The sequence below is a fragment of the Cololabis saira genome, chromosome 14 (assembly GCF_033807715.1).
Source record: "Cololabis saira isolate AMF1-May2022 chromosome 14, fColSai1.1, whole genome shotgun sequence".
Lineage (NCBI taxonomy): Eukaryota > Metazoa > Chordata > Actinopteri > Beloniformes > Belonidae > Cololabis > Cololabis saira.
The window spans coordinates 14,887,790-14,903,299 of NC_084600.1; the positions used below are offsets into that span (position 1 = coordinate 14,887,790).

Consider the following 15,510-nt stretch of genomic DNA (forward strand, 5'->3'; position numbering starts at 1 on the left):
AACCATTTGGACCAGAAACACTTTGTTGCAAGTACATGTGATTAAGTTATCTTTTATATTAACATTCATTTATGCTGTTTTAAGTATGTTTTACACTCCTTTTAGTTCTGTTCATATCTTGTTGATTGTTTATTAGTTCTCAGCTCCAATGTTCTCCTCATGGGGGCCCTCCACGTCGGGAGCTTGGTCTGCCTACGGGGGGCTGTCCTGGCCTGGATAGTTTGGGGTCCTGCTCCAGGGCTTTTTTATTATTATTATTATATTATTATTATATTTCTTTATTTGGTATGGACATCACAATAACATAGGACAAACCAAATGCACTGTTTGAGTGTTTTAGCATACATGCTAATTTGCAACACTTGTCCACAGGAGGCTTTTTAAAAAAATAATATAAATACAATACAATAAGATATACAATAAAATTAGAGGATGACATAAGATCTAAAGCAAAGACAACATTCAAGAGCAGAACCAGACCTGACCTATTCATGTAGGCACTGTTGTTTTGACTTGAGCCATAGTTTGAGTCCTCTGTTAAAAATATTGCCACACGTTTCTAATTTTAAATTAGTCGGTAAAGAATTCCAGAGTTTTGCACCCTTCACAGAAAAAACCGACTCACCAAAAGAGGTCTTATATTTTGGGATACGACAATCACCATTGGTGCAGGCCCGTGTGGTTACTCTACCAGAGCTCTGATGCCTAATAACAACTTCAGAGAACAGGGGTGAAACATGATTATATAAACATTTAAAAACCAGTTTAAGACTACTAAAATTCACAAAGTTTTCAAAAGTTAAAAGGTTGTGTTTTCTTAAAATTTCACAGTGGTGCCATCTCATAGGTTTCTGATCCATAATTTTTATTGCCTGCTTGTATAATGATGTTATAGGTTTTAGAGTTGTTTGAGAGGCAAATGACCATGATGTGATGCAATATGACAGATGTGAAAAGATCATTGCATGCATGTATAATCGAGCAGTTTGACATGACAAATTCCTTCGAATATAACGAAATAAATTTAGATTTGGTTTGACCTTCTTGGAAATTTGCTTAACCTGACTGTTGAATTTTAAATTCTTGTCCAGAATAATGCCTAGGTACCTGACTTCGGTCACTACATCAATTTTTTCCTGGTCGATCCATACCTCAAATATGTCATTAGCAGCCCTATCACGTATAGAGAAACACATGGAGACAGTTTTCTTTACATTAAGAGTTAAATATGACAGCTCAAGCCATTTATGAATATTTAGTAGTGCCTGTGTCAGCTGCTCGCCTGCCAAGCTTGGTGTTTTTGCGGACCCGTAGATGACAGTGTCATCAGCATACATCTGGCAGTTGACACGCGGACAGCAGTTTGGTAAGTCATTAATATACATGGAAAATAACAGTGGTCCGAGTACAGACCCTTGTGGTACTCCCATGCTGTTGGTATGCAGGCTTGACTTCACCCCATTGACCCTGACACATTGTTGTCTCCCCTCCAGGTAAGACTTAAACCACTGCAGAGCTTCTGGTGACATTTTGAATTGATTTAACTTACTCAGTAGGATGCTATGGTTAACAGTATCAAAGGCCTTTTTTAGATCCAAGAACACTGCCCCCACAACAAGTCCTTTATCCAGTAGACCTTTGACTCTTTCAAGCAAATAGCAATTAGCTGTTTCTGTGGAGTATTTTTGTCTAAATCCAAATTGCTGTGAGTAAAGCAATTGGTTAGACTCTAAATGTTCCATCAATTGCTCAGCTACAATTTTCTCCAGGACTTTTGATATTACAGGGAGGATAGCAATAGGCCTATAGTTACTTGCTATCTCCTTGTCTCCTGATTTATAGACCGGAGTAATTATTGCAGTTTTCCATCTGTCTGGAAATGATTTTGTTTTTATTGACAGGTTTACTAAATAAGTAATTGGCTCCAGCAGACAATTCAGATACTTCTTGATTAAGACAGCATGTAGATTATGAATGTCCTTTGACATGGAGTTACTCATGTTCACAATCACTTTTTTAACTTTATCCTGAGACACTTCTTTGATATGAAAAGACTCAGAATGAATCTGATTCACTTCTTTAGAGTTTGACTCAATAGTTTTAAAATGACTTGCCAGTTCTGTTACAGACTCAATAAAAAAGTGGTTAAAAACATTTGCAATGGTCTCATTACTGTAAATGGGCTCATTACAAACCTTAAGACAGTTTATTTTAGGATGCTTTTGCGTACTGGAATTGGTTAATCTGTTTATGTGTTGCCATAGTTTAGAGCTACAGCCATTGGCCTCTTCAATGAGTTTGGAGAAATAATTAGTCTTGGCCTTCCGCAACTCAGACACCACTTTATTCCTCAAGCTAGTATACATGAGATGGTCAGTGTTGTTTTTTGTTATTAAGGATCTTTTCAGAGCAAGATCTCGTTTTTTAATGATTTGAAGTATATCATTATTAAACCATGGAAGAGAGTATTTTTTGGGTTTACTTCTCCAGGTTTTTGTGTATTTATTTATTAGATTGCTTAAAGTAGAGGTAAAGCTTTTGACACTATAATTTAGATCTGGCTCTTTAGTTACTTTTTCCCAGTTGATTTTCTTCAGATCATGTTCAAAGTTAGCTATTTTTGATTTGGGAATTCCTGTTGTTAAAATGGAATTTTCCATTTTGTTATGATGAACTAGACGTTTTTTAGTTAGCTTTCTTACAATCAGTGTCATATTATGGTCTGAAAGTCCAGTAATAAGATTATATGTTTTTGTTATTCTTTCTGGCCTATTTGTAAAAATCAAATCTAAAAGAGTTTCACTGTTTCTAGTAATTCGAGTGGGTCTATCTATGAGCTGTTCATATTTAAATTTCTCTGTAATTGATTTTCGCGTTCGAAGGAACAATGGAGACGAAGGCTACATTCCTACATCTTATGTCACCATCACTTGAAACAAATGATGGCTAATATAAAAATATAGTGTTATAGCCGTGGTGTGGGCCCCTCTCTATCTGGGTCGGGGTGGTCTCTGCAGCGGCGGCCCCTGTAGTCGTGGGCTTGGACAGCTCTCGGTGTGGATGGCTCCCATAGGATGGTGTTTCCTCACCTGGTCTATCAGCTCAGCCATACTCTATTTTTATCACAAGGGTGGGGGTGGGGGGTGCCGGGTGTGTATGCATCTGAATAGTATGCTGTGTGTATGTGTGTGTATGTCGTATGAATAAGGGTACGGGGAGTGGGGGGGTCAAGGGAGATTATTTTTTTATGTATTAATGTAAAGCACTTTGTGTTGCACTCCAGCTGCATGAAAAGTGCTATATAAATAAATAAAGTTTAAAGTTTAAAGTTGGATATTACAAGAAGAAGAAAAAAAACTAGCAAAAACCGGCAAGTCAGTTTAGGCCTTGTCAGTTTATTACGCCAACATAAAGGCCCGGCAGGGGGTTTTCTTTTAATCTCAATCACTACTACCATTGTGTTTGCTAAACAGCAAACAAAAATGGAAAACTTGTTTACGTGTTTCTTCTTCTCCTCCTTCCTTTACTGCATTCTTCTTTTTAGGCTCATTTTATGTTGTTCACCATTTGGGAACATCCAAAAGAGGCTGAGGAAGTGAGGTTCCTGTCTGGTGGGTTTACCCTGAACCCTCGGTAATGGAGAGTCTTGATGGAAGGAGGTGGAGAGTAAAAACACACGTCCTTACGATGGGAATATGTTTTATTTTATTTTTTAGAATCCCCAAAAACGATGCTAAATGTTTATTTTTTTATTACACATTTGCATATAATTTTGGATAATCTTATATTCATACAGGTACATTTATCAATTAAACTGCATATTTTGTTCACTTTCTTAAGGATGTGGAACTATGTTAAAGCAAAAGCAGAAGCAAAAGGCCCTGAAAACAATTTCTATATGTAATATTTTGCATCTGTTTATTTAATTAGCAACCCTAGTTGCCTGTTCGTATAAGTAATTCATATAAGTGTTGTGTTCTTCTGTATCCTTGTATATACTGTGTATACTATACATGGTATACTTTCTTGCTTTTGTTGTTCTCTTACATGTAGGCTATGTCGCTTTGGATAAAAGCACCTTAAATGGCAGTAGTAGTAACAGTATTATTATTATTGTTGTAGTAGTAGTAGTAGTAGTAGTAGTAGCAGTAGCAGTAGCAGTAGTAGAGGTAGTAGTAATAGTAGAGGTAGTAGTAGTAGTAGTAGCAGTAGTAGAGGTAGTAGTAGTAGTAGAGGTAGTAGCAGTAGTAGTAGTATACTTAATTCTCTTGTTTGCATACTTGCTATTTGTTTAAATGAATCAAATCAAATCAAACTTTATTTATATAGCACTTTTCATACAATAGCAAGGCAAAGTGCTACATAATAAAATCAACATTTAACATAGAAAAACTCACACATTCATGGTTAAAAACACACATTTGGTCAATGAAGTAAAACAAATAAACCTCAAAGCACAAAAAAAAAAAAACAAAACAAACAAAAAATACAACACAAAACACAGCTACCAACATAAACAGGAAGTCATTATTTTACCATTTCCTTTACATACGTTTGGCACTTTATTTTGAAAGTGCTGAAACCGACACGACGGCGGAAGTGACGTGGTGCGGCTGCTCTGCTGATGCAGATGGCCCCGGAAAGGTAAAGCAGCACTCCGAAGATGGCCGGGGTGTTCGAGGTGGAGGTTGACGGTGTGGAGCACGACCACGGGCTGGAGCACCACAAGGAAGCGAGCCAGGTGAGAGCTCCTCGCCAGGCGGCCCAGTGCCAAACATTAGTGATCAAATTAAAAAGTGAATCCCCAATTTGCTACATGCAATGGAAATAAAGACAAGAAGGAGAATAAAAAATGCTAACCAATGCTCAAGTAGCCAGTTGCTGTCATTTGGTCAAAGTAACTCAGATCCTGCTTTTGTTTAGTTTTATTCAGTTTTCATTATTAGGAAATGCTGTAACTTCTCTATGTCCCATGTTGCAATGAAAGTTAATGCAGGTTAATTAAGTCTAGATGATGTGGCCGATGGGTGCAAAGTTCTGGTGTTTCTCTTCCTGTCAGGCTGCTTTCTCCTCCAGCCAAGCCCCAACTAATCCAGCTAATTTTAAACTCGGGAAGATACAATGCACAAGACAAACATGTGAGGTGCTCAACTAAATGTACAGCAGGGACATTATAGAAACTTGCATTACTACCCCCCCAAAATCAAAAAAATCAGAAGAGTATTAAGTGTCTCAAAAGACTATTTATCCTTCATCACAAATTGTTAAATGAAAGTTAAAAATCAGAAGAGTCTTAAGTGTCTCAATAGACTATTTATCCTTCATCACAAAGTGTGTAAAATAAAAGTTGTACAATTAACAACAATATTGGCTGATGCACAAATTAGATGGATTAATCAGGTATTTATTGTCCAAGTATAATAAAGCACACTTGACAGGAGATTTTTAAATTGATGCAAATAATAATAATAATAATAATAATAATAATCATCATCATCACTTAGTCGTCAGTATACATGGAAACACACTTAAATTAGCTTTTTCTAACCCATCAGTAGTTAGACTAGGAGCCTTTACCTTACTATGTTTATAGTACATTTATTCAGTTTCCAGTATGCTTGTTCAGTTTCTTTTTTTACTGTATTTTTTATTTTTCATACTTATAATTTATCTTAAATGTTTATTTATTTTATCTTATCTTATTCTGGCTCCCGGGGAGCAATCAGGGTTAAGGGCCTTGTTCAGGGGCCCAAAGTGGTATATTTTTAGTTGCCATCCTCTGGGATTGAACCTGGGTCCTCCAGACCCAATCTTTAACTCTTTACTGTTTACATATGTTTTAAAACATTTATTTTAAACTTAGACAAGAAGCTGTTAAAATTGGATCATTTTGTACCAAGTGTTCCTCTCAGCTTTCATTGAATTTGTTGTAAAGTTGTTTTATGACCTCCAAATATGCTGTGAAGGATAACAACTGTTTAGAACATCCAGGGAAACGTGGTAGTTTCAGTTGGAAAAATTTAATTTTTTTAGGAGTCAAATGAAAGAACCTTAAAATTAAATTAATAAAGGTCTAAATAGTTTATAAATTTCAGTAAATACATTTAAAAAGAGAAAATAATGCTTATTAGCTTTGTGAGTTGTGTGTTTTGACTCACCTTGTTGTTGAGTTGTGCTCTAACCAATAAACTCACCTTGTGTTAACATTAAACTTTTCTGTTTCAACAGCAGACTTAAGTTCAATATTACCCCTATCTCATGTTTATGGGGGGTTACGTCATCTCAAATACTGTGAAATTTATATTTAAAGTGACAAACTTTAGGGAACCTATGAGGGATGAAAGTAAATTGAAGTGAACTGAAAACAGGAGCAATAAATAATCATCATTTGATACATTTTAAGTGATGTTATAAAATCAAAGCTTTCACATTTACATCATCATCATTCACAACGCAAAGTTATCTTTTATCACTTCAAGAAAGAGGCCTGACGGGTAAGTGAAGAAGATACAATACAATATTTGACTTGAAAAATGTCATAATAAAATGTCAGATAATCTAATGAACATTCGACATGGTGTTTCTCTGTTAATCACTGCTCATATCGTCAGAAGCTATTTTGTTTTATTATGACAACATTCACTACTTGGTTTATGTATTCAGGCCAACAGAGCAAATGCTGGTAGAGCTGTTCAAATAATGCTTTCAATGATTGGTCAGAAAACACCAGCATTACCTTAAGATTACTTAACTAAATAACTTTGTTGTACACAAAAAGAAATCATTCATCTACGGACAACTTGACACATCATTCAAACTCCGAGACAGAATATGTGGCAAAATAAATATTTTTTTCTTTCTTAATGAGGTAGTTGTGATTTTTGTCATGTCCCTTGCATTTGTTTGTCAGCAAAGTAGACGTCGCCATGAAACCCATCACTGACCAATTTATGCTGAATATGCATAGTTTTGTGCTTTGTGTGTTCTTAAAGTGGAAGTAACAAATCACAGGCTGCAATAAAATTAAAATGAGACATTAAAGTTTGAACAATAAAATGAGTGACAGTTATCAGAACAGCAGTTTCATATGTAACTAATTCACCAAATCAACAATTTATCAATCATTTTTTTTTTCCAATTCTAGTATCCTTTCATTGTTTCTAAATGCAAGCATTTTCATCATTTCCACTTTACTACCATTCTTCTGTTACCTTCACTTTTGCACGTCTTCCTTGAAATGATAAATGGTAACTTATGTGTGACTGATAAAAACATGGATTTGTTTTTAGCACATCGCTTGTATTTTAATCAAATCGCATGTCAATTTATCACCTTTTTTCAAAGCACATCCATTTATCAACTAAACTTTTCACTTCACGTACATTTGTATCACTTTTATTTTAATCATTTAGTTTTTGATACTTTCAGTCTTCATAGAAAACATTCATTAATGATAACTAAGATGATCATGTTCTGGAGTTCTTCCACCCAGCTTTGGCAGACATACTTTACATTTTGGTGCATAATTGTTTTAATCCAAGTATCTTTTTTAATGTGGCATAACTCGTGCACAACATAAGATTGAGGTAGTTTAAAGTAGCGGCAGGAAACAAGATGCTTAATACTCCTTTGTGCCTTGATGATAAGCTTTTCTTGACTTTTTAGAGCCATTTAAAGAACTTTTACAAGCTGTTCATTGTCATAATTTTCTTTGACTGTTTCTAATTATGTCATCAGTAATATTCTTCTTTTCCATTTCCTTCTTTCTATTTTTTCTTTAGTTTGATGTGTCTAAACTCTCACCAGAAGAGAAATGGAGGTGAGTTCCTGCGTCTCACTTGAACTCATCTGTACAGCCCTGCTAACTTGTTCTTATAGTGGAAATAAAAGGGGTAGATGAAAGGACTCCCTCTCTCCTTTCACCATAAAAGTACCATAGGTCCTCAAAAAAGTTCTGTTTATGATGCTTTAAGGACACACCTGTCTGACTTGGTTATTAAAATCATGTCTCTATGTAACTTTAACTGGATATGTGTGTCTTTTTCTACAGGCTGGAACATGCGAGAATGCATGCCAAACACAAAGGCCACGAGGCCATGCACGCAGAGATGGTGCTGATCCTCATCGTCACGCTGGTCATTGCACAGCTAGTCCTGGTCCAGTGGAAACAGAGACATCCAAAGTCATACAATGTAAGGTCTAAAGGAGATCACTTTTTGAATAGATATTTATTTAAAATCTTCTGCCCATGTGGCAAAACACATGATTATAGCAAAGCTTTTTTCTTAAAAAAAAGGGAAACAACATTCACAATTTTGTTCATTGTATCACATTTGTTGATGATTTTGTGTTTCCATCATGTCTCATGGTGATGATTTTCTTTTTTCCATCCCTCGTTCACGTGCTCCTTCTAACCCACATTTACTGTGTGCTGTCTTTTTAGCTGGTGACTTTGTTCCAGATGTGGGTAGTACCTCTCTACTTTACTACGAAACTTCACTGGTGGAGGTTCCTGACCACATGGTTTATCTTCTCTGTCATCACAGCGTACATTTCCTACCGGGCCACTCGTAAGCCACTGGCCTGCACCACACCGAGGTAAAAACGTCGCTTATACCCCCAAAATGTACACAACTTTACCCCATCTTGTAGAGTTGGATCTTTTTCCCCTCCTTTATTTTGTAACGATCTTATGGGTAACATAAAGGATTACTTAAACAATTTCCTTCTCCGTTTGTGTTTGTAGGTTGGTGTACAAGTGGTTCCTCCTCCTTTACAAGATCAGCTATGCCACAGGAATAGTTGGCTACACCGTCGTCATGTTTACACTTTTTAATCTTAACCTAATATTCAGGTAATTATTATTACCCTTATTTACCTTTTTGTTGTGGTCATTTTTATAGTAGCGGGTTGTTAAGCTGCTTATGGTCGAACCCTGAAGAGGTTCCTTTTAACAAGAATAGTCATATCTCCAGCTTCCTGGTTTCCTCCTGATGCGTTGCACCAGACAGACTGTAGATGATGCTGTTTACACATCCTGATCACTGCCTTGCAGCCTCCACAGCCAACACATGCACACAGCTGCTGCTCTGTTCTTCTCTTTTGATTGGTCATCTTTGTCTGATGGGTAATCAACGGCAGGACATGTGAAAAATCCAAACGGCTTCATTTGCCAGGAGGTTTTCCAGAGTCTCCCTCGAAAGAGTGCCCATGTGAATGAGCTCTCTCACTTTCTGTTCCTCAGTCTTGGGCATGTGGGCACTTTGATTACCAAACGTTTGCCACCCAAAGCCCTCAAATATCATCATGACCCTCATCACTTTCATGTTTTATTAATTTAATTACTCAGTTAGTCTTTTTTCCGAACCTTCATCTTCTCAATCAAATATTACTCTATACAGTCTTTACACTCATGTTTTTGTGACACTATAGCCCTTTTTAGCAATCAGTTATGACATTTCCTTATCGATTATAAAGTATTATTAAATCGTAAGTATATAATGTACTATATGGCTTAATTAATCTGTTAAAATTATAACAATCAGTCATTGGTCACTTTCCTGATCTTCATGGCTTCATTGAGACTTTCCTGTGAAGTTGAGAGCGAGAGAGAAGTCACGTCTGTCCAATGTTAATTCCAGCACAGCTGACGAGTACATCTGATATTTATTTTTTTTATTTGACATCTTTTATTTCGAACATAAGCACTAAAAAATAAACAGCAGAACAATAAATCAATAACAAAAAAGAACAATAATAATCACTCAATAATGAATGAACCATCGTAAACAAAGTAGACGAGGATTAATAAATATAATAGCAAATGTGTTAAGCTCGAAAAAGGAGTAGGAAGAAGTTAAAAAAAAAGTAGTAGGTACATCAGTGAAGTATTATTAAAACCCAGATCTTTTCCTGTCCTCGAAGTCACACTTCCCACAAACCTCTGAAGTCCCTCAGGAGTTAGTTTTTTCATGATATAATATTTTCTATTAATAATTCAGATGTAGCTGCAAAATGCAGCGCATTGTGTTTGATAAAATTGTTTTGGGCGGCAGTAGCTGGAAATATTCCTTCAGGCAACACAAATGTCTTAACTTGAACTAGTGCATATCTCAACATCCATCCAGGGTGCCACTGATTTATTTTATTTTATATACTTATAAATCTGGACACATAATTTTTCCAGTCAGTTGGTTATCAGATAGTTCGGCTTCAGACCTGCTCCGTGGTAACATTAGCTGTTAATGTCGTCAGCAGAGTTGAAGGCTAAGGAAGTCAATTTACTGAATTGACTCAAAGAGCAAGGGGATTATAAAGCATGTGAGTACAGAGAAGTTTATTATTTTAGTGACATGGATCCATCAACGTGCCTGTCATGTTTACTGTACATTAGTTTGATGAAGCTGCTTTAATGACAGACCCTCTAATCCAGTGGTTCTCAAATGGGGGTACGCGTACCCCTGGGGGTACGTGAAATTTTAAAATATACATATATTTAAAAAGTAGCATCCATGCAAAAATCCTTTAAAAATAAATATTTCATAAATAATTGAGGAAAATATAAGTCTAAATTCATAAAATGAATTTTATATTCAGGAGTAGGCTATTCAACTTATTATCCTAAAACCGCAGAGTATCCCCCACACCAGGATGGTTCCACCTAACCTGTCAAATGCCACATGGCTTCACCTGTCAATCACTTGGACCAACGATGGAGTCGTGGTTGAAGCGTAGCAGGAATATTTTTATGTTTAATAAATCAGTTACTGATGGCACAGTGCTCTGTTTTAGCTCTTTTTTTTTTTTTTTTACAACCAAAAGTGCTTTGCGCTGGTTAGGGGGTACTTGGCTGAAAAAATATTTCACAGGGGGTACATCACTGAGAAAAGGTTGAGGACCACTGCTCTAATCGGTTCATATGTGGGCATCTGCCCAGATGTCACTTAAAGTGAGATGAGGTTTGATTACAAACTGTCAGTTTTGTTTACTCGATCATGTTTGCTTGTTTGGCTTTGTCTGATATCAAAAAGTCTCTGAAACATTGTTCATAGCAATGAACTTGACACATTACCGTGTTTGTCTCTGCAGGATAAAGCCCGAAGATGCGATGGACTTTGGTGTTTCGCTGCTCTTCTACGGACTGTACTACGGGGTCCTCGGGAGGGACTTTGCAGAGATGTGTGCAGACTTCATGGCTTCAACTGTTGGGGTTAGTGGACAGATTGCAGACTCGTCGTACGTCGCTTCACTTCTTACAAGTGATAACTGTGGACAACATTTTTCTTTTCTTTAATTTTCAGTACTACAGTGCATCTGGCATGCCAACAAAGCACCTCTCTGACAATATCTGTGCTGTGTGCGGTCAGCCCATACTGGTGGATGTCAGCGAGGAAGGGATTATTGAGAACACATACAGATTATCCTGCAACCATGTGTATCCTTGCCATCAATACTCAAGTGTTTCTGCGTCAGGCTGCTCGGTAAAGGAGAAGTTGAAATGCCTTGTCATAGGTTTCAGATATGGTCTTCGTGAGTTTGTCCTAGGAACTAAACAATGCAATTATCAGCCCAGATTGAGGAATAGGAATTAACCTTCAGGGCCGGACTCTTGATGTCTTTTTATATGACATTACCGTAACTTACTTCCCCCATGATGGTGTAAATAATCAGTTGTTAGTGATGTTTACTTGGTTGAACTTCAGTTCGTTTATCAGATCTGCTTAAACAATTAGCTTTTATTTTAGCGTATTATATTACACTTTTGTAGGCTGCAAATCTGAACAGTTGTTAGGTTTTCTTTGATTTTACATATGATTTCTTTGTCGTTGAAATTTACTTTGCATTCAGATCTCGTGTCCTGTTTTTATTGAATTAAATTCGAATCCTTTTTTTTTTATTTTTAAAGTACTCGAGTTTAATCCCCTCTACAGGACTGTCTCAGATAATTAGAATATTGTGATTTTCTGTAATGCAATAAAAAAAAAAAAATGTCATACATTCTGGATTCATTACAAATCAACTGAAATATTGCAAGCCTTTTATTATTTTAATATTGCTGATCATGGCTAACAGCTTAAGAAAACTCAAATATCCTATCTAAAAAAAATAGAATATTCTGGGAATCTTAATCTTAATTGCATTACAGAAAATAAAGAACTTTATCACAATATTCTAATTTTCTGAGACAGTCCTGTATATGAACTTTTGAATCTGAAAATAATATAAAGCCTCATAGACAGAACAGTAGCATTGACCCAGATAAACTCAAGCAATAAAAGAACCACCACAAGTCCAGGACTAAAATAATTAGAGCTTGAAATGTTGTCCCTTTGCCTTAGATTAATGATCAATTTAATATAGTTTTCATAATTGTATTCATTAAAATAAGAGCATGTGGAAAAAAACATCTTGACCTTAGACAGACACATTTCTATTTAAAGATGGAAACGGTCCTCGTCTTCCATCGTCCACGTTATACGGGAGCCTCGAGTAAACACAGGCTCTGAAAAAGGTTTAATTTTTATACTGTGACCATCTGAGTGTCTCCTGTGTTCGGTGAGGCAGGGGATGCTCTGTGTTAACCGTGCTCGATGGCACTGGAAGCTCGGGCACAGCGTGCACACATCATGGGGGAAGTCATGGTGTTTACATGGAAGGACATCAACTGTCTGGCGAAAAAGGTCAGGTTAACCATCACTTCCTCTTCAGGTTGCTATGTACATTTTGTAGTTTAAAAAGAACCATGACGACTGCAACTTTTGACGGGAAGGTATGACGAAGCACCTCAGCTTGTCTTCTACTGATCAGATTGACCAAGGAAATTACAACCGAATGTTCATGTTGGTGCACGTTAATGTCATTTCCATCGTAGTTAGGAGTTCGAGCTTAAGCGAAACCGAGCCTTAACTCCACATCCAGGTTCCATGAGTTCTGCATAAGAGGATGGTGCATCGTGGGAAAGAAGCAGATGTGCCCTTACTGTAAAGAGAAGGTGGATCTGAAGAGGATGTTCAGTAACCCGTATCCTTTCATGGTGTTTCTGTGATGTTTGTTTGGTAAAGTACTGAAGATTCCTGATTATTATTGATATTCAGGGATCTTTAGTGTATCAATCACGGTGAGTGATCTGCAGTCGTATGAAGAAGAAAGTTTGGCCTTTTCAATTCTAAAGTTTTACGCGTCAAAATGTAATAAAAACAATCAACTGGTCCTTACAAGTTCTTTATGTATTAAATCAAAACTAAGCCTTTGTGGAGAAGCCAAGCACACCATTAATGGTTCTGTTAAACAGAGGAAAATGCAGCCAGGTGCTTTAAATGCTAGAGAATTGCACTGATTAGTTGATCATTGGTGAAAGAGGTTTGGGGAGTGTGCAGAATTCAGATGTGGAAAGAGATGAGCAAGTGGTCTGAGTGAAGCAATTTGAGTTTAGGGTTACACAGCCATTGTTAAACGATGTGGACCTTTCGTTCTATAAATTTACTCACAAGTGGGAAACTTTTAAGTAGGTTACTAATCTTCTCAGAGTGGAGATCTCAGAAGCCCCCTCCCCCAAAACGATGTTCAGAGGAACAAGAGGAAAAAAGAAACTCCCAGAGCAACATCTCTCCAGGCCTTACCGAGCATGTTCAACCGCACAGTTCATGACACCACACTTTGAAAAAGGCTGCATATTTACGTTTCGTTTGAAAAGGGTTATATGATGGTTATATGTCAAAGGAGGAGATGGATGAGATCTCTAATAATTATATGGCAGCACAGGTTGTTATTGTAGATTTGTAAATCTGGAGTCTTCTTTTAGACGGGCAGAACCCAAGTGAAGATGAATTAGAATGCACTCCTCCATTTTTGGAGGGAAACATAATTAATGTCAGCTCAGAAGCATCATACCATCTACTGTATCAGGTATGATGGTGGAGCTTTGATGGGGTGTGGTTTGCAGCCACAGAGGTTGAGCATCTTAATCATGAACCCCTCTGTATATCAACATTTTCTGGAGTCAAGCGTGAGTCCATTTTGTCAGACAGCTGAAGCTGAAGCTAAAGCTTAGTTCATGCAACAGGACACTTCTCTTAAGGACAACAGAGTGGCTGAAAAAGACATGAATCAAAGAGTTGAGAGAGTCGGTCTGATGTCCGGACGTCCAAACTCCGGTGGAACCTTTAGAGGCTTTTTGCTTCTTCATTTGCCTACTTTTTGTGGGTTTTAAAACCAGTAAAGTATATTTTGTTGTTCATGTGAGGTTTCCCCCACTTGTAAGACCAGATCATTTTTTTTATATATATATATATATATGTATGTATGTATGTATATTTTTAAATAATATCTTGATGTATAAAAACAAGTAGTTGAACGAGGGTATTCTTCCTCTTCACGATCTTGTTCTACATTAATAGAAGGCAGAGAAATACCGAGGATGAAAAAAATGCAGACTCACCCAAATCTGAACGGGGCTCGCTCCCCGGTGACCTCGACACCCCCAGCGAGGGCTTTAACAGTAAAGATTAGTTGACAGTTTTCAGGTAGCTCATATAAAGCCGTGTATTGGACATGTGTGATAAAGACTGCATACAGTTTGAGATGTATTATTTTCCTTCATGAATCTTCTTTAGCTGGGAGAGGCCGCATGTCATGTACGGACAGCTTTTAGACTGGCTTCGATACCTTGTCGCCTGGCAGCCCGTTATCATCGGCTTTGTGCAGGGTATCAACTACATCCTCGGTCTGGAGTGACCCGTGACGGACTGAAACGGACATCGATGTCGAGCAGGAAACGTGTGCACTGGCTCCGATGACCGAGGGCCTGAAACTGAACTAAAAGACCAATAAAAGTGTCTATACTCTTTTTGTAAATATTTTTAAACACACATATCTGTATTTACAGCTATTTGGATTGTTAGTAATTTTGATTCTGGATGTCTGTCAATGTCCCAGGATTCCATTCTCAGAGCAGCTATGTGTGAAGTCAGGGGCTGCGTCCTCTGAATGCTGCATTTACAGGCCGGCAAGGTCACAGCGGTGTCACATGTAGGCTGTCCCATGTCATAAACTCCTCCGGATGCAGTCTACAAGTGCATGTTTCTCTCAAACTGAGAAGGCTCCATCAGATTGATTTAAAATAAATGTTATTTTTTAGGTCTCGCATAACCTAAGATTCATTGCTTTGATAAATAAAACATTGCCACTGACATTGAAGTGCTGGAATTACCTTTAATTATACACTATATAATAGAGATTTAAGTGAAATGTGAATTTCTGGCCCTGTCTTGGTGCCGCCGGCCTCGTCAGGTGACCGGACCAGCGCCGATGACAAAGACGGAGGCCAGACCAACTCATTTCACCAACATTCGTTCGGCCTTTCCAGTCTTTGAGAGAAACGCCTTGTAGACCCCGTTTCTCTGAAGGATGCAGCCCCCGATTGGTACATAGCTGGTGACGCACCCCGGTGATTGGTTTGTGTTTACTGGACGTGTAAAGCACTTCTCAAAATCATTAGGGTGCTTTCTACTA

At 37.4% G+C, this 15,510-nt stretch overlaps 1 protein-coding gene across 1 annotated transcript; it reads left to right on the forward strand.

The window, feature by feature from the left end:
• The first annotated feature begins 4,594 nt into the window (after positions 1 to 4,594).
• On the forward strand, positions 4,595 to 15,188 carry rnf121 (ring finger protein 121). The gene is made up of 9 exons (XM_061739838.1): positions 4,595 to 4,741; positions 7,782 to 7,819; positions 8,051 to 8,192; positions 8,444 to 8,598; positions 8,747 to 8,854; positions 11,089 to 11,209; positions 11,301 to 11,434; positions 12,919 to 13,020; positions 14,613 to 15,188. Exons 1-9 carry the CDS (start codon positions 4,664 to 4,666, stop codon positions 14,731 to 14,733), a joined length of 999 nt encoding a protein of 332 aa, XP_061595822.1. The 5' UTR covers positions 4,595 to 4,663; the 3' UTR covers positions 14,734 to 15,188.
• The last annotated feature ends 322 nt before the right edge of the window (positions 15,189 to 15,510 follow it).